Genomic DNA, 25,209 nt, shown 5'->3' on the forward strand with positions numbered 1-25,209 from the left:
GCCTTCAATCCTCCGATGTCAACCGAAGCACTATTCACGTTGACAAGCCACAAGACGGCAAGTCAAAGCGACTATCTTCCTATTGAGCTGAGTGATGATATCTGCGTAAATCAAGGGATGTGTATGCTGTGAGGTTATTGAGAGTTATCGTAAACAACTTTGAAGGTAGAAAATTAAATGATTAAATGATGAGGAGAGAAGGAGAGCAATTGTATCGTCAATCTGGCAGTTAAAACTTGTACGATCCCCCGCATCTCGCGTGTAAACTCCCCAAGGAAGTCCAAAGACCTGAAGCTCCATTGCAGTCTATAGACCAAGGTCGAGAGAAATCTTCTCCATAGGTAATGTGGCATCTTATCAAAGTCCAATGATAAAGTGTGTCCACCAGCAGATGGTGGTGTTTTCTCTTGGAAGTCGATAGCGGGAGCTGATATGCTAAGGAGTGGCGTTGGCTATATAAAATGCACGGTAGCCGCGGGGTGGGATGACAAGGGCTAATGCGACACGTTGCTATGTAGAGGCTACACATGCAAGCTTGGAGAGGTAGCACTATGGATTTAGGATTAGGGTAAGAGTGATGTTGCAGCTCAACAGATTAGGTTTAAGGTAATGACAAAAGCAAGTCTCTCGGCACGTAGTTCCAGATGTGTCCAGGTTCTCCTCTCTCTTTCTCTCTCTTGAAGAAAAGTCATCTGTAAATTATTGTGTACCTAGAGAGAGAGAGAGAGAGAGAGAGAGAGAGAGAGAGAGAGAGATTTCATTATCGTCCACGGAGGTCAGATATGACCCATGGGACCAAAACAAGCATTACATCTTGTTTTGTGGGGTGAAGACATGAGATACATATCAGTTAGGGACTGAGTGTCCATCGGGGGGTGAAGGAAAAAAGGAAGAGAACAATAACAAAACCTAAGGAGGGTCAAGTGGAGGTGGAGTTGGCTTGGGAGTTCGGAACTCCTGGATGATGGCTTTACCACCACGGTAGACTGCCCATTTACCTTGTTTACGAGCTTCATGCATCTTCTTGAGCTCGCTTGCTTTAAGCTTGAGTTGATTTGTGGTTAATTGCTCGGCGATCCAAAGCTTTTTCCCCTTGGGCGATAGGATTGGCGTAGCAGTCGCGTCCGTTCTTCTTTGTTTTTCAAAGTGAGGATGCATTGACCAAGTGGCACACGTCTATGTGTATCATTGATCCAAGAAACAGTGTCGGGCTCGATGCTAACTGGTTGAAGAATGTCATTGAGCTTGGTGATGGCTTCTTCGAGGGTGTCCTCCTCGGTGCACCATGGGGAGCAAAGCCCTTCAATCCGAATCTTGAGACCGAGGGCTTCCTGTAGTCGGCATTCTTGTAAAGCTGCTTGTATTTCACTGTCGATCTTCTTATGTACTGCATCGTGGGCTTCTTTTTGAGCTGTCTTGACAGTCTCGGTGAGAGAAGCTTCGACTTCATGCGTTTTTGCAAGCAAATGTTCGCTCTCCTTTGCCTTTGTGTCCTCAAGCTTACTCAGGCGTTCTTTGAGTTGAGTATTCTCAAGAATAAGTTCTTGGATTTGAGCCTCTAGGGTCGCGATCTTTGCATCTTGGCAGGCAGTGGGATCTTTCTTGGGCGCGGAAAACTCTTGCGTGCACTTGAAACGGGTGTGTTGAAGGAGGACATTGGAGCTCCAAAATCTCTGTTATGCGGGCAAGCCTCCACAGAGTAAGGGAAACACTATCCTTTGTGGTTGATTGCGCTCTTGTTGGGTAAAGCTATGGGAACAAGCCTCAAGATTTGTGAGACCCTAGATTCAGTGCCGCCCGTCAATAGAGATGAGGCGTGACGTTATGCATTACACAGAGAGGCTCGTTAAGAGCATATGCAGAGCGCGTCAGTCAGCAATAACGTAGAGTAGGCCTGCAGAGCAGGAACATCACGTAGTCGGGTGGAGCTTAGGCGACGCAGTGTTGGGAGACTAAGGGCGCGCGCGCGGACACACACACACACACACACACACACACACACACACACACACACACACACACAGAGAGAGAGAGAGAGAGAGAGAGAGAGAGAGAGAGAGAGAGAGAGAGAGAGAGAGAGAGAGAGAGGCTAGACTTACACCACTCTGCTGCTTCACAGGTCTAGGGCATACATGTACGGCTAGTGTGCCTTCGGGCTGGCCACCCTTTGCGTATGCATTTAGGTTGCATCATTGTCCGGCCGCCCACTTTTGGCCAACCGCCCTCATATATTTCCATATATCATTTTTATGTTGGGTCGTAGGGATTTTTATCAGGCCTTGCCCTACCTCCCCTTGAGCACCTATTTATAGGGCCTGGGGGGTACCCACTTCCGTCATACTGATTGTACTGAGGTCTTCTGCTCATGGTAGTCATGGGGGGTTGATCGCCCCCTCTTCCTACACATAGCGTTTTGGTGTCTACTCTCTCTCTCTCTCTCTCTCTCTCTCTCTCTCTCTCACGCTTCCGCACATGTGCACTCACATGGTATCAATCGCGAGTGTTGAGGGCGCACCTTCAGCAACAGGTACTCTACCCAAGGGATCAACAACAACTAGCGTTTCTGTTAAAGGAGCACAGATTTGCCAGCGTTTTTGCATGCACCGGGCAAGCGATGGAAAGATGCGTTTTTTTTGTCGCGGAGGACTTCACCTCAACCTGTGTTTTTGCATTTACACCTGGCATTTCTGATCAAGGCTGCGAGCGCTACCGTTTTTGGGCAATTTCTTCATGGAAAACCTCCTCCTTCCATTAGCGTTTTTGGACAGCTGCTGCGTTTTTGTAGTAGAGGGGGCAACGCTCCACTTTGCCCACTTGGACCTTGCCTATGACACACGGCCTTGCATCCAGAGCATTGCCGGTCAAATTCCTCTTTAGATCTTCAGGCCAGCAATACCTGCTGTTTTCTCTGTTTTCAGCCTGTGCCATGGATTTACCATCCTTCCTACACCCTCTGCACCCGCTCCGGACCCTGTCGGGAGAGTACGAGCACGCTGAAAATGGCTGGACAACAGTGTTTTCATCACCTCGCAGTTACGTTTTTGGGTGGACAGCAGCCTCTTGGCTTGTGTTTTTCATAGAGGATGAAGTTACCTCCTGCCAGCGCACCATCTGGTGGTGGTCCGTGCGGTCTCTCAGTGACTGCTACTGTACACGGTATCTTCGACATCAGCTTGATCATCTACGGGCATACGATCCTTGGGAGATCCATTCATTCCAGCCATCATTTGGTGGTTGCACACTCTAGAGGGGGTGGTGACTTGTGGTTTGCTATGGACACGCCTATGCACTCATTTGAGGAGTTCACCCTAGATATGGCCATGCTCATGGCATATGGGATTCCGACATTCCCAGAGAAGACACCACCATCTTTGGTGGACAGACACTTACCACTTGACCTCGACATGTTAGATCACTTGCTTTTACACAAGAGCATCTACACGGACGTAGGGAGAGGATCTTGGATCTCTTGACAGGTTCATTGCTTGGATCTACAGACTGGAGTGGGACCTCAGTGCTTTGAACTCTCTTGGAGAGTTTATCCGCGAGATGTGGGAGATCAGGCATCATTATGCTACTACATCCGGAGTCATTCGCAGCTTGGCTTGGATGGTAGTGCAGTTGCTCTTCTACACTCCTGATCATTTGGATTGCTACCTTCAGAGTTGCTTACACTCACCCTCGATAACCTAACAGCAGACTTATCCCCTGACCTGGGCAGACTTATCCCCTGACCTGGGCAGTAAGCCACTCCTAGCTCATTCACATTGAGAGCCACACTGAGTTGCGATTTGGTGGCGTTGTTGTCGTGGATTCTATTTTGGTTGACACCGGAAGATTGGAGTCGGGAGATACAAGCAAGATGGCTTGGATAGCCACTCCTCTTCTAAGAGATTATTCACAGCGCATACTGCTCAGTCTGGCTTCCCTTCTTCATACATAATGATTACGGTGTAGACAGCTTGGTCTGACCCCACCTCTTTTCAGAGGCCCTTCACATCGCAGACTGTTGAGTTTGGCTTTTCCCTCCTTATAAACAGTTGTCCTCAACTGCAGAGATTCAACCTGAACCGCTAGGGAGAAACCAGAAAGATTCCAAATCTTGCTCAATGGTGAGTTGAGCTAGTCCTTTCTCAAAAGAGAACTTAAAAATTAAATTAAACAAAAATTCAATAATTCAATTTTACCTTACCAGTTCATGTCGTTCCCCTAGTACCTTGAGGATATTCTTCACCAATCATCAAACTAACGAGCCACGTAAGAACTCATTATTCACGTCTTTTTGAGAATCTGAACTCAATTCCACCTTCTCAATCCCGAGAAGATTAATCCTCCTAGAAATCAATCTAGGTATCTGTCCTTGCGCGTAATCCTGCGCTGTTAGTCCAGAGGGTATTAAACCCCTTCCACATAGGGAATGCCCAAGTCATAGAGCATTAATCTCGATGTCTTTCTTTCACAAAGAGTCTGCGATCACCTTAAAGATGGTTCTTGTTCCGGACCGTTGCTCAACGTAGGTAGATGGTTCCAATCTGAAGATTTCTTGTGCACGGTGGCACTTCTTTCCAATCTTTTCCTCCTGCGAGTTATTACCACCAACAGTGTTTTCCCGACGCCCATTAGCGTCTCTTCCTTGCAAAATCATAAAAAATGAATCACCTTGCAAGCATTAATGACGACTTGCAAAATCTCAGGCAAATAGGATTCTAGCCATAGCATTTTCTGAACGTATGTTCAAACCCGGTTCACAATAGAGCGAACCCTCTTTGATTCTCAGGGATGTTCTCCCAAATATGGTGAAGGTAGTTCTTTTCATCTTGGAACAATTGGCCAATCATTACATGCACAAACAAAATAGCTCATGTTCATACTAGCAGTATGCTATGGTACTTGACTTGCTTATGGAGAAGCGTGTGCTACAACCATAATTACTACTGTAGTAGCGTACTTGATGATCATCGACCATCAGAATACCCCTTCTCGATAGAGAAATTCAAAGCAACCTAACACATTTGACAAAGAGTCGGAATATCATTGCGTGCAAAAAGGCGCTCAAGAGAGGTATGCCAATCCACTTGCTTGACAACAAGGTCTGCATCTTCATGCGTTATCCATGTACCCGAAAGTGTACATAATACTCATGCTGTGTTAGAGTCAGAGCTTTTATGAACTCAGAAGATTTTCTTCCTTTTGTAAGATTTTCAGGGCGAACAGGCTCAACTAGATGATTCCTTAACTTGGTTCCATGCACACCCGTTGATCAGATAAAGTGGGATTTCAATTCTAGAATTCCACGAGCATAGGCCAAGGCCGTCTCTCGTACTCCTTCCCTCATAAAGAGAGTGTTCATTCACTTGTGAAAAAGGCACTACCATGTCTTCCCTTACTGGTAGGGGGTGTTGGTTCATAAGGTACTCAAGCTTAGTGAAAGCTTTTCTTGCTTGAAATCACGGAATGGTTCTTTGTAATGTCCTACCTGCAGTAATAGCAGATAATCTATGGGAGAACCACTGAATACCAGATCAATTATTGACCTTCTGGATGGTTAGCAAACCAGTTCATCTCATAGAACAGTGTTTCAACTTTATCCTACTCTCATAAATACTCGAGAGTGATTGTCCTGGTTAGACACACGCATATCTTGTGCATAAAAGCAATACACAGTTTATGAGTTCCTCAAAGATTTCACTTTGATCAAAGACATGCCCTCTCACTTAAAGTTCGAGGGTCTTTTGTTCAAAATCTCAGGAGTCAGTTTGAATTCCCTTACTCCAAACTTTCTTCGGATAGCCATATCCGTCGAGGAGGGATAACAAAAATTTGATATTTTTGTGTTCAATGGTTCCCGTCCCATTGCGGGGATTAGATTCTATGTACACGGAGGTGTACACTTTCAGCCTGTATTGCTGACTCCACCATCCGTTGCAAAATATCTTGCGGATGTGTGTACAAAATTTGGGCAAAAGTCCTTCGTTGAATTTCATCATCTTTCCTTCCTCAGAGAGGGTCAAGAGTAGAGCTACCTTGGCAAGAGTGAACCACTACTTGCTTTGACTTGCTCGTGTTCCTATTGGCCAAACCGATCCCAATCTTCTTGGATGCCTTCCTCAAAGCGTAGAGGAAAAAAAATTTGTCGAAAAATTCAGCCTTGAATTAAATCCAAGTCTTGTTGTAAGTTCCTTGCAGAGCTTTGGTATACCACCAAGTGCTTGCAATCCCCTTGAGGTGTTTGGTCACATGCCTCACCTTCGGCGCTTCTTAGAAATTTCCGTTTACAAAGGCAACTTCAAACTGTCGAATGAAAGCTACTTCGGGACATTTTCCCTTTGTCCAAAGTATCAAACTTGATTGAGCGTTCCGAGGTCTAAAGACCTTCATATCCTTCCTGAAAAGACGGTTTTCTTGGCTATGGTTCTGGATTGATGTTCTTGGATATTTTTTGGATTTTGAAGGATCTTGAGCATTCCGCTCCTTGGATTCTCTAGGTTCTTGAGCATCATGCTCTTGTCGCCTTCTCAGAGAATCCCAAGTCTTGTGTCGACTTCTGCAGAGAGAATTTTTTTTTTTCTGCGAGCTTTTCTTGCAGGGCTTAGGGTTCCGCCTGTTTACTTCTCTCTTGGCTTGTCATGGCTTCTTCCCGTATCTTCCCAGAGTCGTCCTCCTTTACAAAGGAAGAGAGGAGACCATGCTCTGATACCACTGTCACAAACGGGAGCGCATAACAATATAAAATATACTCGGATAAATAGAATTTATCACTTAATACTGAAGCCAGTGGATATAGAGAGAAATAGATAGAGCAAGAGAGATGGAGAGTGAGAAGATTGACACAGTACTGGGGACCAGAAGATGGGCTGGTCCCCCCCCATAATAGTATCTTTATTATTGAGGAGAAGTCTATTGTCACATGCGCCACGTGGACACGCTTCTGCCATGGGTTAGCATCAGTCATAGCCTAGCTTAGGACTGAGCCTGGCACTTTGTGAGCCTCTAGCAGGACGTGCATGCGTAGGCCGATCATAGTTGCATACCCCCTCTTGCACAGTCAGTTAGCATGAGCATTTTCCAGAGCATAGAACCCTTTTTGCCAAAGTACACATTTTTCATGTATTTATTAGTAAGTGACTTTTGTTGGAAAAGTAGGTATGGCAAATTGCTAAAGATCTATAAAAGAAACCCATTGGGCACTCAGTAGAAGCAGAGGAGGCAGCAGAAGGTGGTGCACCAAGTGTTGCACCCGGCAGGTGGTCTCTCTCTCAGCAGTACCCCAAGAGCACTACCGTTTTTGGAGCAGATTTCAGTCATCAGCGTTTTTGCAACAGTACCAACCCTTTAGCCTCGTTGCGTCCCCGATTCCATTCCCGACAGTAGATCCTCGCCAGAAAGCCATCCATCGCGACAGATTTCAGTTTTCAGCCTTAGCGTTTTTCAGCCTTGACGACGTCGACGTCGATGTCGACACCATCGTCGTCGTCGACATTGTCATCGTCATCGCATGTACCGGACTTGAGGACGACCCATCATCGTCATTGTCATAGTCCCATCAATCGTCATCGTCATCGTAGTCCCGGACTTGACGACGACACCATCGTCGTCATCGTCATAGTCACCAATCGTCGTCGACATAGACCAGCAAGCAGTACCCGTTGTCGACATCATCATCGTCGACATAGACCAGCATTACCCATTGTCGACATCATCGTCTTCAACACCAGTGTTCGGGAAAAATCATTTTTCCAAATATACAAATTTCTTTTCCTTAAGGTTGCCAAGAGGAAATTTTAGAAAATTAGGGGTATTTTTTGAGTTCTTACACTATTTTTCTCTATTTTGGGGCGGAATTTCTCCTTTTCCCCTTGCTCTCAACCGGCATTTTTGAAATTGGAAAACGACACGATATTAAGCTGAGACACATTTTTCCTGAACATTGTTCGACACAGATTTGTCCCGTCGACTTCATCGTCTTCGACACAGAACTGTTGTCGGCTTCACCGTCTTCGACACAGTACCGTCGTTGACTTCATCGTCGTCGACAAAGACCCTTAGTACCTCGTTGTCTACTTCATCGTCTTCGACATAGACCTCGTCGTCGACCTCACCGTCTTCGACACAGAACCCGTCGTCGACATCATCGTCTTCGTCATAGTCCCCTTCAGTACCTCAGTACCCCTTCAATACCTCAGTAGCATCGGTATTTTTCAGCATCAGTAGCATCGGTATCCACTAGCAGCAGCATCTCAACATTTAGTCATTGTAGTAGCATTTGTGCAAGAATAAAGAAAGTACTTGCTCTGGCAACAAAGCAAGAGGGCCCTTAGGGTTTGGACCCGACATCCCTGTGTTGTCTCTTTACTCTCGTCTCTCTCTTTCTTTCAGTTTAGTTCAGTTCTTTCAAGTGAAGTTAAGTGTCCCTTGTGTTTGTGTGCGGAGTACGGCACAATGATGAGAGGAAATTGGCCAAATGACAGACTTGAGCTCGTCAATTACAAGATAAAGGATGTGCTTCTAAACAATTTTTCCAGCATTTTCATCACTCCAGGCAGTCTCAAGCTATACGGAGAGTTAAATTACCGTCGGGGGAGTGGACCTCCACTTTCCGAGAGCTAGCACTAGCCCTACACTCTCATTATGGCAAGATGTTTGAGGCCCCTTCTTCTCCCACGAGAGAAGCTTGCCAAGCTTGTCGCATGTTTCTATCGCACGTTACTCCCATTCTTTCGGTGCGACAGGCTCAACACTTGGAAGCTGTTTTCATTGAGTCGGAACTGTATGCCAGCTTGCTTGATTTGGGTCGATGGAGAGCTCCTGGTTGGGATGGTCTCTCTGTGGAATTTTTCTTGACTTCATGGAATATTTGAAGTTTCCTCTGTTGTTCATGATAAATATAGCTTGGGAACAACTGGAACTGCCCTCCTCTTGGAAAGAAGGTTTGCTCAAGCTGATACCTAAGCATGCATTGTATGAAGAATTCTCTCATTGGCGGCCTATTACACTCATGCCTGTGGTATATAAATTAATGGCAAAAATGCCGGCTAACCGACTCAAGTGCTTTCTGCATGAAGGCTTGCATCAATCTCAATACGGCTTCATTCCACGATGTCAAATTATTGATAACGTCGCGAATGTCATCATTGGTATGGAATATGCAAAATATACTCGACAGGATGTCTTGGTCATGCAGGTTGACATTGAAAAGGCATTTGATACTGTTCTTTGGGAGGATACCATGCAACACTTGGGATTTGGGCCTAGGCTATCCCGTCTCGTGCTTTTCTTGTATGCACACAACACTTCTGTAGGCTTGCTGGATGGATCTCTTACAGAATCTTGGCCTTTGGGACGATCGGTAAGGCAGGGCTTCCCTCTGGGTGCTTTGCTTTATGCAATCGCTACTCACCCCTTGTTTATGTATTTGGATTCCTTGACTTCCACTAGTAGGCTATAGAGCCTGACTTTACCTTCCGGATGGCAGTTTGCTGGTAAGGCCTATGCGAATCATTCTTTGTTTATGCCTCGCAATCACTATGATGATGTACAACAAATTATGCATACTCTGTCACATGACACATCCAACCCTATGTGTCCGTGGACAAGCTACAGCATGACCAGGGTTCAGTTCAGTCAAGTCAGTCTAGAATTGGAAGTGATCTGGCACTTTTGTGAGTCTGTTCGCAGACCGTGCATGTCCAGGCACTTAGATTAGATACATATCCTCTGGTTGCACACTGCATGATCATCAGATTTCATTTAGAACCCATCAGGAGCATTTTTACAATGGATAGACCTATTTTCCCTATTTTTGACATTTTTCACTTATTATTTTTAAGTGACTTTTGTTGGAAACTAGGTAGGGCAATTTTGCTAAGTTGTATAAATAGAAACCTAGCGCTAGCACTTTCTGGCAGAAGAGGTAGCAGGAGCATTGCTCACAAGCAACTTCTCAGCAGGACCCAAGTTCTCTAGTGTTTTTGCATTACAGCAGAAGAGCTAGTGTTTTTGGACAAGAACCCAGATCAGCCAGCGTTTTTGCATCTGCATCAGCCTGGCGACAACAGAGGAGAATTCAGCCGTAGCGTTAGCAGTTGCATCAGCAGATCCATAGCAGATTGCACTAGACAGAAGATTTTCAGCCCTAGCGTTTTTGCATCTGCAAGACACCTCAGCGTTTTTGCAGATCTTCGCGACGGAATCAGCCCTAGACTCAGCGTTTTCAGTTTTCAGCAGTCAGTACCCGTAGCAGAGCCTCCAAACCTCGCAGATCTCACCTTCCTGTAGCAGATCCTCGCCGCACGGTCAGATCCTGCGCAGTTTGCAGATTCAGCCCGGAAAACGCAGATTTCAGTATCTGCGTTTTCAGCGCGTCGTCGTTGCATCGCCGTCATCGACATAGAGTCGGAATTCAGCAGATAAAGAATTGTAGATTTCAGCCTTTAGCATTTTCAGATTTCAGCCCGTCTCGTCATCGTCCTCATTGTCGTCAACATCGTCGGCAAGTCCAAGCATTGTAGAGATTTGTGCAATCATAAGTAGACCGCTCTCGCCATAGAGAGTGGGGCCTTCGGAGAAGGGTTTTGACAACATTCTGGTGTCGTATTCTTCTCTCTCTATCTCTCAGTCTCAGCACCTTCATTCATAGTGTTCACTACTTTGTTTGTGTCCATTGCACTCTCTCACTAAAGGAACGGAAGGCTCTCCCTTCCGTAAGTAAAAGGAACCCTTGAGCACAGTTTAGAGCACTCATATTGAGCAAAGTTCAACATTCACTTTTGCTGCACCTTACACTCTTCACTTGTTGGATTGGTAGCAGGTCTCAAAGTTAAACTTTTGTAAATCCAAGCTATTGCCTCTGAAAGAGTGTGACTGGCATAAGATATTGTGGCCTGGGAGATTATTCCTTTACATGTTTTGGTTCGCCATTTGGGTTATCCGTTGGGTTGGAATGTATTGGCGATGCAGAAACTGGATTGGGTGCTCCAACGTCTGCATTCCAAGTTAAATTATTGGAAACTGTCCACGTGGCCACTATATGTGCGTCTCAGGATTGTCCAATGCATCCTTGTGGCTTATGTGCAATTTTACTTGCCTTTGTTATCCTGGTCTCGGTTGCGCTTGCAGTCCCTCATGTCCAATATTTTAGAACATTTTTGGCGGACCTCATCTAGCAAGAAGGGTCTTCGGCTTCTATTTATGGACAAGCTGTGTTCTCCCAAACGGCTTGGAGGGTTGAATATTCTGGACTTGCGACATCATCTTTTGGCTCGAAAAGCTATGCTGTTGCCAGTTTTGGTGGAGCAACAGCAACCCTAGGCTCTCATGGTCACACATTTGTGTACGCACATTGTCACCCCATCTTTTGGTCATTGGAAACCGACTTATTGGGATGTTGTTTTTGGGAAGCGTGAAGGACACATTCCTGGATGTCTCTTTACTTATTCTCTCATTGTTGATTGGAAGGTTGTCACTTCGCATTTGGCGTGGAATGGTCGACAATCCTCTGTGGGTAACTCTCTTTGTTTGGAGAGTCTGCATTGGAGCAGGGCCCTCGCTTCGACTTTGGTTCAACGGTCTCCTCGCCAAGGGTATTTTCTTTCCCCAAAAGGAATCTGTCAGGTGTATCAGGTGCTTGATGACTCGGGTTATGTTCTTTCGTTCATTGATGCAATGTCCGCTTTCGGTTGGGTCCTCACTATTCTCCTCTCTTGCTGATCACTCACCCATTCCTCCTTTGGATGTGGACTCTCGCTTCTCTGATTGGATCCTGGCTACTACTAGATTGGACTGCATCTCAGCTGGCAGTGTCTATGCCATCCTTCAGTGTGATGTATGGATTGTGCATCATGGTAATCAGCTTTGGTTGCTTTCTGAGTCATCCTTGTGGAGGTAACACACATTGTCTCGCATTTGGCAGAGTCATCTACCTTTGAAGGAATGTGTTTTCTTGTGGCGCTGCTTGGTGGGAGCTCTACCTGTTGGCAGTGTGTTACATGCTCAGCATATTGCGCTTTCCCGCCATCCCAGATGCCTTGAAGTTGAAGAGACTGTGCCACACTTACAGTGGCGTTGTCGCCACGCCAAAGCCTTCATTCGGCAAGTGTCGACTGCTCTTCGACTGCGTTTTCCTTCCGGCTCTTTTCACAGATGCTGTTGGCTTTTGAGGGTGCTTCAGTCACCGCAATCTCAGTTTGCGGTGTTCTTCACCTTGGTCAGATTTTGGACTCTGTGGGCCATCTGGCACCATAGGAACTCCTTAATGTTCCAAGGCTCTTATGTTGACCCCTTTCCCTATTTCAAATTATCTCTTCGTCAAGCGCTGCATTTTGCTTATGACGCTGGAGACATCACTCTTGATACCTACAGGATTTACTTTTGATTGTTTCTAGCCTTCGGAGCCTCATAGTGCTCCGCTTTTTGTATCCCTTTCTTTTCGTGGGTTTTTCTCGCTTTGAGCTTTCCCACTTGTAAATTAATCAAAGCAGATTTACAAAAAAAAAGTTTGTGTGCGGAGTACTAGATCTGAGCAAATCCTTATTCTCTTCCGCAGCACGTGACATCTATACAAGCACTTGAATTGAACGTATTACCACGTTCGTTCCATTCTTGTTCCCGGAGTACTCGTTTCGGAACCTGTTCCTGTAGCAACACCTACTCCGGCACAGGTTCCAGTTCTCGAGCCTCGGTGTGAGCTTATTCCAAGTTATCAATTACTTTCTATAAGGAGTCAGCATGACTGGATCACAAGATGGGGACGACAATATTTTACAGGAGGACCTGATAGCAGTTCCCAAAAAGCATATGGCAGCAATTTCAAGAAGCCTCGCATTGATTGACACTCGCTTGGATCAGATGAAGACGCAAAGCTCTTCGCGGAGTCATATTTCTACTTCTCTGACTACAAATGTTGCTCTCTGCCATCTTCTTTTGAAGCTTCAGTGGTCGACCAGGAAGAACCACTCAAACAAAAGCCTCGGAACTCAAATTTTCTCACCCAAAGTATGGTTTCTCAGAGACAACTAGACACAAAGTACCTTCGTGCGAGCAACAAAAGTCTCAACATGAATATTCTTGGAAATGCTACAGTTCTAAGCAACCAACTTCTTAACAGAATCATCAGCAATAGAAGCAGCAATATGAAGCTTCCACAGGATCATTAGCGGATATCAAGATGGACTTACTTAGTGACACATATATCCGACCCTAGTCGAGTTCTCCATCGTGAATGCCGCGATGTTGGACAAGTTCCCCCTAGCGAGCCATGCCTTGCATTTAAGTCTTTCTTATGTGATGGTGGTAAAGTTGAAGATTTATTGATCCTTTTCTTGTGCAAGAGGATCCTTCAGAGGTCTAAGAGGCAACAGCTCCTCGACCTTCCCCTTCTCAATTGGAAGCCTAAATACCCGCTGAAACAATTGAAGATTCAGAAGATTCCGATTCTTGTGTAACAACGGATAAGCACATAACCCGTTCTTTGGCCGTGATCCAGGCAGAAAAATTCGCCTTGTCATCGCCCTTGCAGAATAAAGTCTTTGTTTTTGAACAGATACCAAATGCGGTGGTGAATGATAATTCTTCAAACTTGAAGACTCTAGTCCTTACCTTCAATAATGCAACGGATAAATCAAATGCAGACTCTTGCAGCACGACTTTAGTCGCTGCATTGAATCTTTGGACACAACTTGTTCCACTGATAAACCTTTACAGATGGACGTACCTCCAAATACTACTCTATCTCAGTCTACGACATCCCTTCAAAAGGATCTTACTGTTCCAGACAAACCAATGGAATACCTTGCAGATCGCCAACCAGTGGTCATCACTCAACCAAAAAAGTTTACCAATAGTTTCACTTGAAGCAGATAAAGATTAATCTTTTCTTGGACAAAGCTCGAAGTTACAAATGAATTTGTCAAAAGTACTAATCAAGTTGCAGATGTGATACTGATACTTTTGACAAAGATGAGATAAGTTGCAGATATGATCAAGTTTCAATTTGGCAAAATAGTTATGGTAAAAAACAGTGCCATGACGTGGGACTTAACAGAAAAAGCTTCGGATGCAGAAGCACTACAACAATACATTTCCTTCTCTCGGAGTTTCTACAACTACCCTGGGTTTTATTTTAAATGGGAGGGAATGTCACGATTGTGACGTATTTTTTTGCCTTTGTATTACCTTCTTCGATTGATTCTTTGCAGATACGAAGACGCACCAGATCCAAGACTACAAAGGATGTGTCTCTTCGCCCAAGAGTTACACCTGTTCGGCGAATAGCCATGCCTCTTCAATGAATGGTTGCACTTTTACGTCAAAGGGTCACGACTTTACTACAGAAGGACACGACTATTGGCCTAGAGTAATGTCTCTAGACCTATGGTCATGTCTATTCATTGTCTCTCTTCAATTTCTATATAAGAACACCCTTGTAACACATTTCAATCATTCAATGAATCAATCAAACACAGAGTCTTCTGAGTCTGGTCTCCGAGTCAAGTTTAAGTTTCGTAAGTCTTAATCATGAGTTTAAGTACTTAATTAAAGATTAGTAACTAGATTCCTTACAGTAGTCATAGCTCGGGGGGGGGGGGTTGGTGCTCATGAAAGAGTCGCCATGCCTTGACTCAAGAATAGCTGATATAGATCCTGCTCTAGTCGAGCCAAAAAAGCCCTCTTCTTCCGCCGCACTAGGCGTTGGAAGGAAATCAGAGACTGTCTATGAGTGACGTCCCCCAAAAGCACCTCCCTCTGAAGTTAGGCTCTCGTCTCGCGGCACTCCTCATCATCATACCAACTGTTCTGGGGCATGCTCCCAGAACGTCGTCTCTGCCTAGGCTATGCCTCTGTTGTTGCATCATGCAATGTTTGTGTCAATATAGTAGTGAGCTCCTCCAAATGTCGCCATGGCTCCTCAGTGCACATGCGTCTGCAGATCCCATCTATGTAGACAGAGTCCGTCTCCCATGTAAAGGTGTAGCGAGTAGGGGCTGCTACCCGTGGCATGTGTGATACATTAAACTGAGAGAGAGAGAGAGAGAGAGAGAGAGAGAGAGAGAGAGAGAGAGAGAGAGAGAGAGAGAGAGAGAGAGAGAGAGAGAGAGATATGATATATTAACGTCTTCAAAGACCAAAATGACCTTTGAGACCAAACCGTTACAAACTAGTGAATCTGATACCATGTCTGGGTACAAAAAAGAGATGCTAAAATGAATCTAGGAGTGCTACTACCTGGAACTTGTGTGGGGTATGTGTGTGTGTGTGTGTGTGTGTGAGAGAGAAATGAAATGAAATGAAATGTTATATTAACGTCTTCAAAAGGCCAAAATGACCTATGAGACCAATCAGTTACAAAATAGTGAATCTAATACCATGTCTGGGTACAAAAGAACTAGAAGTGGAACAAAATACTACTACTACTACTACAATCTAAAACTACGTGGGTGTAGCAGCTGATACAATAGGTACCCGGTAAACTGGATGTAACAGTGTGTGAAACAAAGATGGAAGAAATGGTGAGGATCCATCCTCATCTGCACTCTGGATGTCGAGAGAGTATGGCTCGAATCTTCTGTTGTAGTCTCCGTCGATGCTGTGTAGCTCCTCTCCTCAGTCGCGGTCGTCTGTATCTCTGTAGCTCCAATGCTCGGTCGATGAGAGTGCCAGTAGTGGTCGAATGAGTGTGGGACGAGCTCTGCAGTGGTGGCTGCTCCTCTGGCTGTCCCATATCTAGTGAAAAGAAATCTGTAATGTGTCTCTGGGACTGCCTCTCTCTAGCTCTCCCCAGTAAAGTGTCTCTATACCTGTGTAACTCAAGTAGATATAGTCCAAGACATCTCTGATCCTCATAACTCATGACCCTAGATAGAGGACCAAAACCCTCTCTGAATAAGCAGTGGAAACGCCCCCGTATCTCATAGAACACTGTGCAATGACATATGTAGTGCAACTCTGTCTCTGGCTCTCTCTGGCATAATCGGCATATCCTGCTGTCTGCTGGTATCCCTCTGAATCTACCGGTCTCAATCTCGAGCTGATGTGAGGATGTGCGTATCTGACCAATGGCACAACGCAAACCATGAGACATATGTGTGTCCATGTAGCTGGGTCGAATCACAAACCCATCTCCTGTGAGGTGGAGAAGATGCTCTCTATAGAAAGCCATCTTCGTGCTCAACTCCTGAGGCGGCTCTATCCATGTCCTCCTGGTGTCGAGCTGGATCAGGTCCTGACGAATGAGTCTAGTGATCTCCACCCGTGTAAGAGACAGCGAGGGTGCCTGAAGAGAATACTGGAAAGGGGGCAACCTGTCCATGGTGAAGCCATGCGTCTGAAACCATGAAGTCATTTGTGCATACCAGCATGAAGTGTCCCCCTGTAGAGCTAACTGTCTGGAAGACTCAAGGGCCAATCTAGCATATCTGTCTCTAGTAGTATCCCATAGGCTGTGCACAAAGGACACTGATCTGGTAAGCGCCTCAATCTCCATGGGGGGGGCAGCTAGCTCTGCTCGAATGATCGCGTGAGGTACGGAGGCCTTGGCTCTAATCAATCGGGAGATCATAGATACCAAGGGCCTCTCCATACGTCTCCAACCATCCTGGCCTACAGAAGGTCCCCATACCTGTACCCCATACATCATAGCTGAGGCTACTAAAGTATCAAAGAGCCATAACTTTGTCCGAGGTTCCTGGAACTGAACCTGCGAACACATCCTCTCCAAGCCTCCCAAGGCCGCATAAGCTCTGGTCAGTCTAGTCTTTGCTGCTCTCCCCAAAGAAAACCTCGGCCCAGTGAAGACTATCCCAAGGTAAGTGTATGCATCTGTATACTCCACAATCTCTTGACCATACGTGAAGGTCGGTGCCGATCTCCTGATCCACTGCGGTGTGGTGTTAAACACCATGACCTTGGTTTTACCAAGGTTTACAGACAATCCACTATCCTCTGCAAAACTGTGTAATGCATCCAACTGTCGCTGCATACCCTCTGGTGAGTCAGAGATCAAGACAATATCATCAGCATATAACAACAATGGGATCCACGTCCCTGCCAGCTGGGCACCTCTATCACCCTCTCTGTCAATGTAATCAGACACCTCATCAACATACATACCAAATAGAGTAGGAGACAATGGGCAACCCTGTTTCACCCCGATAGTGGAGTGAACTAAGTCAGATATCCCCTCTGGGGTGCGTACATGTCCCATCACTGATCTGTATAAAGCCATAATCCCCCAAATCAACACTGTGGGCACCCCCATCTCCTGCAGTCTGCGCATCAGTCGAGCTCTCGGTACCATGTCAAATGCTTTGCGGAAATCCACAAAGCTACAATAAATCCGTCTCCCATGTGACCTGCCCTCCTCAATGATAGCTCTGAGTGTCAGAATATGGTCAAGAGTGGAGAAACCCCTCCTGAAACCTGCCTGTCCCTTTGCCCGTACACCCTCACCCTCTGCCCAGTTACTCAACTGCTGCTCAATAATGGATGCATACAATCGTGCCAGTGTGTGTCCAACCATAATAGTGCGGTAATTTCCAGGCTCTGTAGGATCACCTGCCTTGAATATAGGCACAATAGTAGACAACCTCCAAGTCTCAGGTAATCCCTCACACATGGCACGATTGAACAACACTGCAAGAACCTCCATCAGCATATCCCTAGCATGTATAAAGTGCTCCGCTACTAGACCGTCATGATCGTAAGCCCTCCGGGTCCTCATCCTGTCAATGGCTCTCTTTACCATCTCAGTGGTAAAGAAGGTGCTCGTAGGTGGACATGGCTCTGTAGGATCTGGAAGGGGATCCTGCCCAGGAACCGTATATAACGATGCCGCATACTGGCCCCACACATCAGGAGAAGTAATCACTGGGGGAGGGGAGTGCTCATGGAAGAGTCGCCATGCCTCGCCTGAGTCTCTACTCAAGAACAACTGATACAAGTCTCGCTCCATCTGGGCCAGGTAAGCTCGTTTCTTCTTTCGCACAAGGCGCCGGAAAGCAATCCGCGACTGTCTGTAGGTGATGACTCCTAAATGAAGATCCCTCTGAAGCTGGGCTCTCATCTCTCTGCACTCCTCATCATACCAACTATTCTGGGGCATGCTCCCAGAATGTCGCCTCCGATCCGGTTGAGTGTGTGGGTATGCCTCTGATGCTGCATCATGTAGTGTCTCAGTCAATAAAGTAGTGCACTCCTCTACTGAGAGGCCTGGAGCAACTGTGCATAGACGATCCCAGATCGCCTCTGTATAAACCGAGTCAGTCTCTGGTGTAAATGTATAACGGGTGTGTGACCTGCCTCCTGATTTCTGGGCTGTACTAAACTGAAAAGATACGGACAGTGTCAAGAGAGCATGATCCACTGCTACGCCCACTGGTCTGGCTCCCACCATGAAATCCTGAATACAAGGAATAAAGCTCGGCTGTGTCATAACATAGTCCACTGTACTGGCCCCATGTCTGTGTGGAAAGCATGTGAAGCCTGCTGCTCCAGGAAACCGCTGTAAGCCATTAAGTATGGCTAGCCCATGTGTAGTCGTCATCTCCGTGAGGTATCTCCCATACTCAGTCTGCTCTCTGTCATGTGAGCATCTGTCAAACCCCAGCTCACCCACATCCAACTCTCTAAGCATCTCATCTGAGGTGTCGTAGAAGACTGTCTGACAGTTGCCCGTTCGAGCATTGAAGTCTCCTAGGAGGATGATATCACCATCCCTAGAAAACTCCCATATATCATCATCTAGAATTGAGAAAGGCGACTGCCCTCTGGATACAGCATATACTGACGTACTGGGGGGGAAGTAACATATAGCAATATATAGAAATCGACCTGTGTCAGCTCTCAGCCTCACCCACATGTATCTAGCCTGATCATCTCTCCGTACAATATGTAGTAGTGGCTGTAGCTCCTCCCTAAACAACACTGCTACTCCTCCTGAACCTCTACTCCCATGCTCAGATCTCGTGACTGTTCTGTGGGCTGTCTCCCATTTGTATCCCACCACATGTGGCATCAGTTGGCCAGGGGCCTGGTGAGTCTCTGAAAAGAAAACAATGTCCTTGTCTCTGAAACTGTCCTCAAAGGCACCAACATCCAACCTCATAGACCCATTACAATTCCAAGTCGCCATCCTCAATGTGGTCCCATAGGTCTCGCACCGTCATGTAGAGCGCCGCTCTACAATCACCACCCGACCATCTCTGTAAAAGGCCATCTTCCCCTTCTCCCTTGCCGCTTGAATCTCGGGCATTACTTCTCTCATATGCGCAAGTTGTGAGAGAGTGAGGTCATCGCCTAAGAAAATACCTGTCTTCTTGAGAGTAGGTCTCTTCCTCAAGAATTCCTTCTTCTCTTCCAATGAAGGGAAGCGTAGTATGAGAGCTCTTTCCTTTGAAGATTCTCCGGGGCCCTCACTCTTCTTGCCCACTCTCCATGCCTTTGTGTGTGAAGGCTTCTCCACCCCCATCATTGATGTGAGGCTTGTGACCTCTTTTTCCACATTGTTTATGTCCTTGAGGCCGGTTACCCTCACATGTAGAGCCCGCACCCTCCTTCTTTGTTCCTCTTCGAGGGTCATGTTGATAAGAGTGGGTGTACAAGGAGCTTCCTTACCTTTCCCTTTCTTGGCAACCTCAATCCATTTTTCGGCCTCCTCTACTTTCTTTTGCGTTTCGGATATGACCGCGGCCCATGACTTCTTCTCCTCATTGATGTTGTCAATTTCTTCCCTCAAAGAGGGCTGAAATTCCCCCTCTTCAAGCCCATTTTTTGACCGTGTTTCCAACACTTCTTTGTGGAGGTCCAAAATGCTATTCTCCAACGTGGCGATCTTGTTGAGAAGATGATCCTTCTCGTCCTTCCACCTCTTCTCCTTTTCTTCATTTTCTCGGAGGAAAACGGTCTTCGCGTTCCTCCAATCTTCCATCTCTTTTCTCCATGCTTTCATTTCCAATTCAATGATGGAAATTCGTTTGGAGTGAAGCAAATATTTGAGTTTGCTTGTTGCCATAGGTGAGGTTGGGGATGACATGAGAGAGAGAGAGAGAGAGAGAGAGAGAGAGAGAAGAGAGGATTGATGTTTCTAAAGTGCAGAAAATGCAGCAAACCCTAAAACGCAGATCTGTCCAACAACTCCAAAAAAAAAAAAAAAAAAAAAAAAAAAAAAAAGAAAGAAAAAAAAAAAACAGTCGCGAACCCTAAAATACAGGTCGCGAGCCCTAAAAACAGGTCGCGAACCCTAAAATACAGCAGCAAACCCTAAACGAAAGCATGGTAAAGAGAGAGAGAGATGGTATGATGAGAGAGAGAGATGGTATGATGAGAGAGAGAGAGAGAGAGAGAGAGAGAGAGAGAGAGAGAGAGAGAGAGAGAGAGAGAGAGAGAGAAAATGAAATGAAATGAAATGTTATATTAACGTCTTCAAAAGGCCAAAATGACCTATGAGACCAATCAGTTACAAAATAGTGAATCTAATACCATGTCTGGGTACAAAAGAACTAGAAAAGAACTAGAAGTGGAACAAAATACTACTACTACTACTACAATCTAAAACTACGTGGGTGTAGCAGCTGATACAATAGGTACCCGGTAAACTGGATGTAACAGTGTGTGAAACAAAGATGGAAGAAATGGTGAGGATCCATCCTCATCTGCACTCTGGATGTCGAGAGAGTATGGCTCGAATCTTCTGTTGTAGTCTCCGTCGATGCTGTGTAGCTCCTCTCCTCAGTCGCGGTCGTCTGTATCTCTGTAGCTCCAATGCTCGGTCGATGAGAGTGCCAGTAGTGGTCGAATGAGTGTGGGACGAGCTCTGCAGTGGTGGCTGCTCCTCTGGCTGTCCCATATCTAGTGAAAAGAAATCTGTAATGTGTCTCTGGGACTGCCTCTCTCTAGCTCTCCCCAGTAAAGTGTCTCTATACCTGTGTAACTCAAGTAGATATAGTCCAAGACATCTCTGATCCTCATAACTCATGACCCTAGATAGAGGACCAAAACCCTCTCTGAATAAGAGAGAGAGAGAGAGAGAGAGAGAGAGAGAGAGAGAGAGAGAGAGAGAGAGAGATCCTTGACTGTCTTGTTTTCACAAGACCATGACTTGTCAACACCATGTGTGTTATTTGACATTTTGATCAGGTTTGCTGATTGAATGGCTTTTCTTTTTTCATTATAGCCAGCATGATCGAAGTCACAATTGTTGATGTGATTGTTGGTAGGGAAAAGCGGTTCGGCTACAGACTCCATGCCACCGGCAAAACAGAAAATAGTAGCTCAGGATCTTCAGATACAGGCAAGTGTTTCCATTCAATTGACATTTGGGCAGGTATTAGCATTTAATTATTTGAGCTAGTTGCTTGCAAATGAATTTTGAATTCCTGTATTTTCAACGAAAATTCACATTCAGGCACTGAGAATTCCTATAATATTGAGAGTGTCATGCTGGTAAGTTAGGAACCTCATTAAACTGAGAAGTGGTCTGTTTTTACATAAACATCAGAGATTATAACAATGGAGGACTGGTTTTGTGAATTGCCATTATTGTATGGTGCAATTTCAGCTACGTATTAGCAACAGTGTTGTTCAGGTCTCCTGAGCCAAAAGTTGAGACAGCCGAGAGAGAGAGAAGAAGCTCTTAGGGTAGGATGTCTCAAAGACTACCTAAACTGTCTGTAATGCCAAGTCAAGTGAAATTCTTGCTGGTGACAAGACGGCTGTGACTGGCGTATGGATGCTTCTCATCCCTGAAGCATTTCTCCTTGTGGTCAATCTCAGAGGCAATTTAGATAAGTAGAAGGGATCATGCCAAAGTTCTTCAAAATGATCAGAAATCTTTGGCACCTGCTGCTCCTCACTTTTTTTGTCTGTTTGCCCAGACATGCCAGCCAATATGTATTCTCAATTGGCACTCTTAGGTGTCAAATATATCCAGAGAAGTCTGGCATGTCAAAATTTGTTTCTTCACTGACATAGTGTGGTTTGCAATGCCAATTTTCTTGGCACTCTTTGTGCATCATCCTATCCAGTATCATCCTATCCAAAGCCTTGGCCTAATGGTACCATTAATCGTCAATAGAAATATCTTAAAGCGTCAATGCAGAAATTTCTTTCTCCTCTTGTTGTAGAGGGATATTTTGCAATTGCTCGAACACCTCATAGTTAAGCATGTTCACATGAGCTCTAGAATCCGCCACTCTGTACCTTCCACCATAATCCGTCCTCAATAAACTTCTATGTAGGGACTAATATTTTCTTCATCTTGGTTTTACTTCATGATTTGATTAATCCTGAGCTTCGGTTCTACTGCAGTCAAATGCTGTTTGCGTTTGGTAGCTTGTTCCTTTGCTTCAACTTGAGCTACTGTAAAAATTCTGTTTCTGTTCTCACTTTTGTTCCCTTGGGTTTAGTTTGTTCAAGAGGAGCAGCATTCAATCTCTCTGATTGCCTGATAACAGCATTTCTCTAAATTTCATACCGCCATTAGATTCAGGCCGTTGTTGGAAACCAACGAGTGTACTTTGAACCTGGTTGTCAAAAATTTGGGCAGCCCTATTAATATCGTCTCAGCTCTCAGCTGCGAATGGTAACCCCGCACTCATCATGACTGCGGCAATCGACACCAAGTGGCTGAGGAAAGCATAGACCTTCTCCTTACAGAAGCTCCCATTTTGGGGGTTCAGCAATTAATTATGCTCCTTGCAAGCAACCTCGCCATTGTTTCTCTACGTAGGTTGGGAAACCATTGTCAGGCCGCTCCTGTGTCGTACCCAACGTTTATACATCCGCCAGCCCCGCCTGCTTTAACGTTGCAAAACAAGATTTAGTTAATATTTTGTATTATCACGATCCATTGTCATCAAGGACGAAATGGCCGAGTTGGTCTAAGGCGCCAGATTAAGGTTCTGGTCCGAAAGGGCGTGGGTTCAAATCCCACTTTCGTCATATGATAGTTTTTTCACATAGCTACATTTGGTGGCTCTGCCTCAAACTTGGCAAGATAGTTTTGCTTCGTTTGTACAAGGCGTCCATAGAGTGTCCTTGCTTGTTTTTTGTATCTTTATTCCAAGAGTGACTTCTCTTTGCAACTGAGCACTCAACTATTTTGTGGGACACTGCTGCTTAAGGGCTTGGAAGTATCTATAGCGCATGGAAAAACCCTGTCAGCATGTTTATGAGCTCTTCTAGCGGGCCCTCGAGGTAGAGAGCAATCAAACCGTCAGAGACTGCATCAGAGTATACCCCGGAAGTCTCACGTGTAAAGTGATAGTTGGTGAGAAGGGCGAGGCGAAAACAACGTTTTTGTCTCATTCCTACATGCTGCAGTAAAGCGTAAATATGAAAGATCTGCTGCCACAACAACCGGTCGGTCAGAGATTGTGAAATTATGTACATCAGGTTCACGTTTTTGTCGACTTGGTATAACAAGCTGCATCACCTTGGAACGGTATACCCTGTTCGTGGAAGTTGGAAAGTGATGATTTTCGGCCTCTTGATGATATCATGTCTTGTACGCTACCTTGGCAAACCATGCACTCTTCTCAGCAGTCACTTCGTGCTTCTAATGCTCATCCATCTATGCCACCACCACCAAATTACAACCACTTTTCTGGCTCATGTATCTCGGATTCTATCCTTGTTATCATCCATCCATGTTTCTTGGACCTAAACCCTTTAAAGATGGAGGCTCCCCAATCAAGTTTCAGACTTTTTCAGGTGTCAAGGATCATCACAAAGCTCTGCAATTTCTTCAACAACTTAATTTCGGCTTTAATAACGCCTGCTGTATAGAAGATTCCAAGACTGCTCGAGTTGCAAGTTGCTTGAAAGGAATTGATTTGCAGTGGTAGAGCGCATTGATTGCACGTCATGACGCACCAAATATTGGGCAACATTTTAAAATTTCTTTTGCCTTTCTACCTGGAATCAGCTTACTTTGCACCTCAAGGAGGCACATGACATATCAGAAGTTTTGGGATACATACAATTTAACGGCTTCAATTGTCAAAGATGGCGTTTTAGCTAATCAATGCAAGAAGCATACTTGTGGATTACTTTCAAAGTCACTGGAGTATTGCTTAAAAAGTAGAACCTCCACACTACAAAAGTAGAACCTCCACACTACAAAAGCTTATGGATCATGCAACCATTGGGTATCAGATGGTCGAGGGCAGGGCTCGCTTTGCATCTGAGAAAGCTATAACTAAAATCTTCTGCCACTCCTACGTTCAAGCATCCCCAGAAGTGACTTCAGAACCTAACTGCAATTTGCGACAAGCTATTGAGATTCTCAACCTCTCTCCATTGCAATGAGATTTCTTATGCAAGAACAATTAGTGATGGTGGTCAATTTTCCACACTTTTCATTATCTTTGCTGAGTGTCATAGTTTTGCTTCGGCAACAGTAGCTTTCACAAAATCCACTTTGTTCATTGCATTTCAGATTTAGCTCGTGGCCAGTAAATCCGACAATCTTGGCACTGGAAAACATCCTTTCCTGACCACGCCCACCTACCCTTGCTTGGTCTTATCAAGGCTCCAAAACTTTATGTCCTTGCTCTTATTATCTGGGGATGTTATTGCGCTGATTACACAAATTTTTGATAGCTTATGAATGCCTTGTTTGAAGGATGTTAAAGGTTAAGAAGCTGCGCAGGATGTAGGCCTGAGGTGCATGGTTTCCTGTGGCAGTATCTTGTAGACTCATAGAAGAGGAGGAAAACCATACACGTATGCTTCATAAAGAATGAGAGGGAAATGGGGTGCAGGTTGGTCTGTCACAGGTTGAACATTTTGACTTTAGTCTTTTGAGGGTGTGACTATACCGTTGGATTTTTTTTTTCCAGTTTCTTGTGTGAGGTAATGGATGCTGGAGGATTTGCTTTGAAAGTTTGAAAAGACAAACTCTGTTGATTTTTTGAACGAAGTTTGTTTTTACAATCTGTTACCTTCCGGTCCAGAAATTCTGTTGATCTTTTTTTAATTGTTATCTCTTTGCATGGCAGGTGAATCATGTTGGTGCCCCATTCTTCAAGAATACACGACATCCACTTAAAACTGTTGCTGCCCTCAGATTGATATTGAGTACTCAAAAAGCGGACCGTCCATCGATCACCCATGCCCTTTTTCGGGTACTATAGAATGAATTTTGCAATTATTGTCTGTGTATGTACAGTCATGGTATGCTATTGCAAGAGGCATAGTAGCATAGAGGCCTGATATCAA

The 25,209-nt window shown here is 45.2% G+C and overlaps 1 protein-coding gene and 1 non-coding gene across 3 annotated transcripts in view; both read left to right on the plus strand.

The window, feature by feature from the left end:
• LOC147429026 (uncharacterized) overlaps positions 1 to 25,209 on the plus strand; it is a 58,850-nt gene that overhangs the window by 1,402 nt on the left and 32,239 nt on the right. The window contains exons 2-3 of one of the 2 annotated variants that reach the window (XM_086495286.1): positions 21,207 to 21,280; positions 24,990 to 25,115. In XM_086495286.1, the coding sequence (XP_086351412.1) occupies positions 21,207 to 21,280; positions 24,990 to 25,115 (200 nt within the window). Of the gene's footprint in view, positions 1 to 21,163; positions 21,281 to 24,989; positions 25,116 to 25,209 lie in introns of both variants that reach the window. The other variant, XM_086495288.1, reaches the window with a different exon arrangement.
• TRNAL-AAG (transfer RNA leucine (anticodon AAG)) lies at positions 22,849 to 22,929 on the plus strand. The gene has a single exon. It is a non-coding gene; the product is annotated as a tRNA-Leu (tRNA).

This window comes from Adiantum capillus-veneris, chromosome 22 (genome assembly GCF_014529385.1).
Source record: "Adiantum capillus-veneris isolate H3 chromosome 22, ASM1452938v2, whole genome shotgun sequence".
Taxonomy (NCBI): Eukaryota; Viridiplantae; Streptophyta; class Polypodiopsida; order Polypodiales; family Pteridaceae; genus Adiantum; species Adiantum capillus-veneris.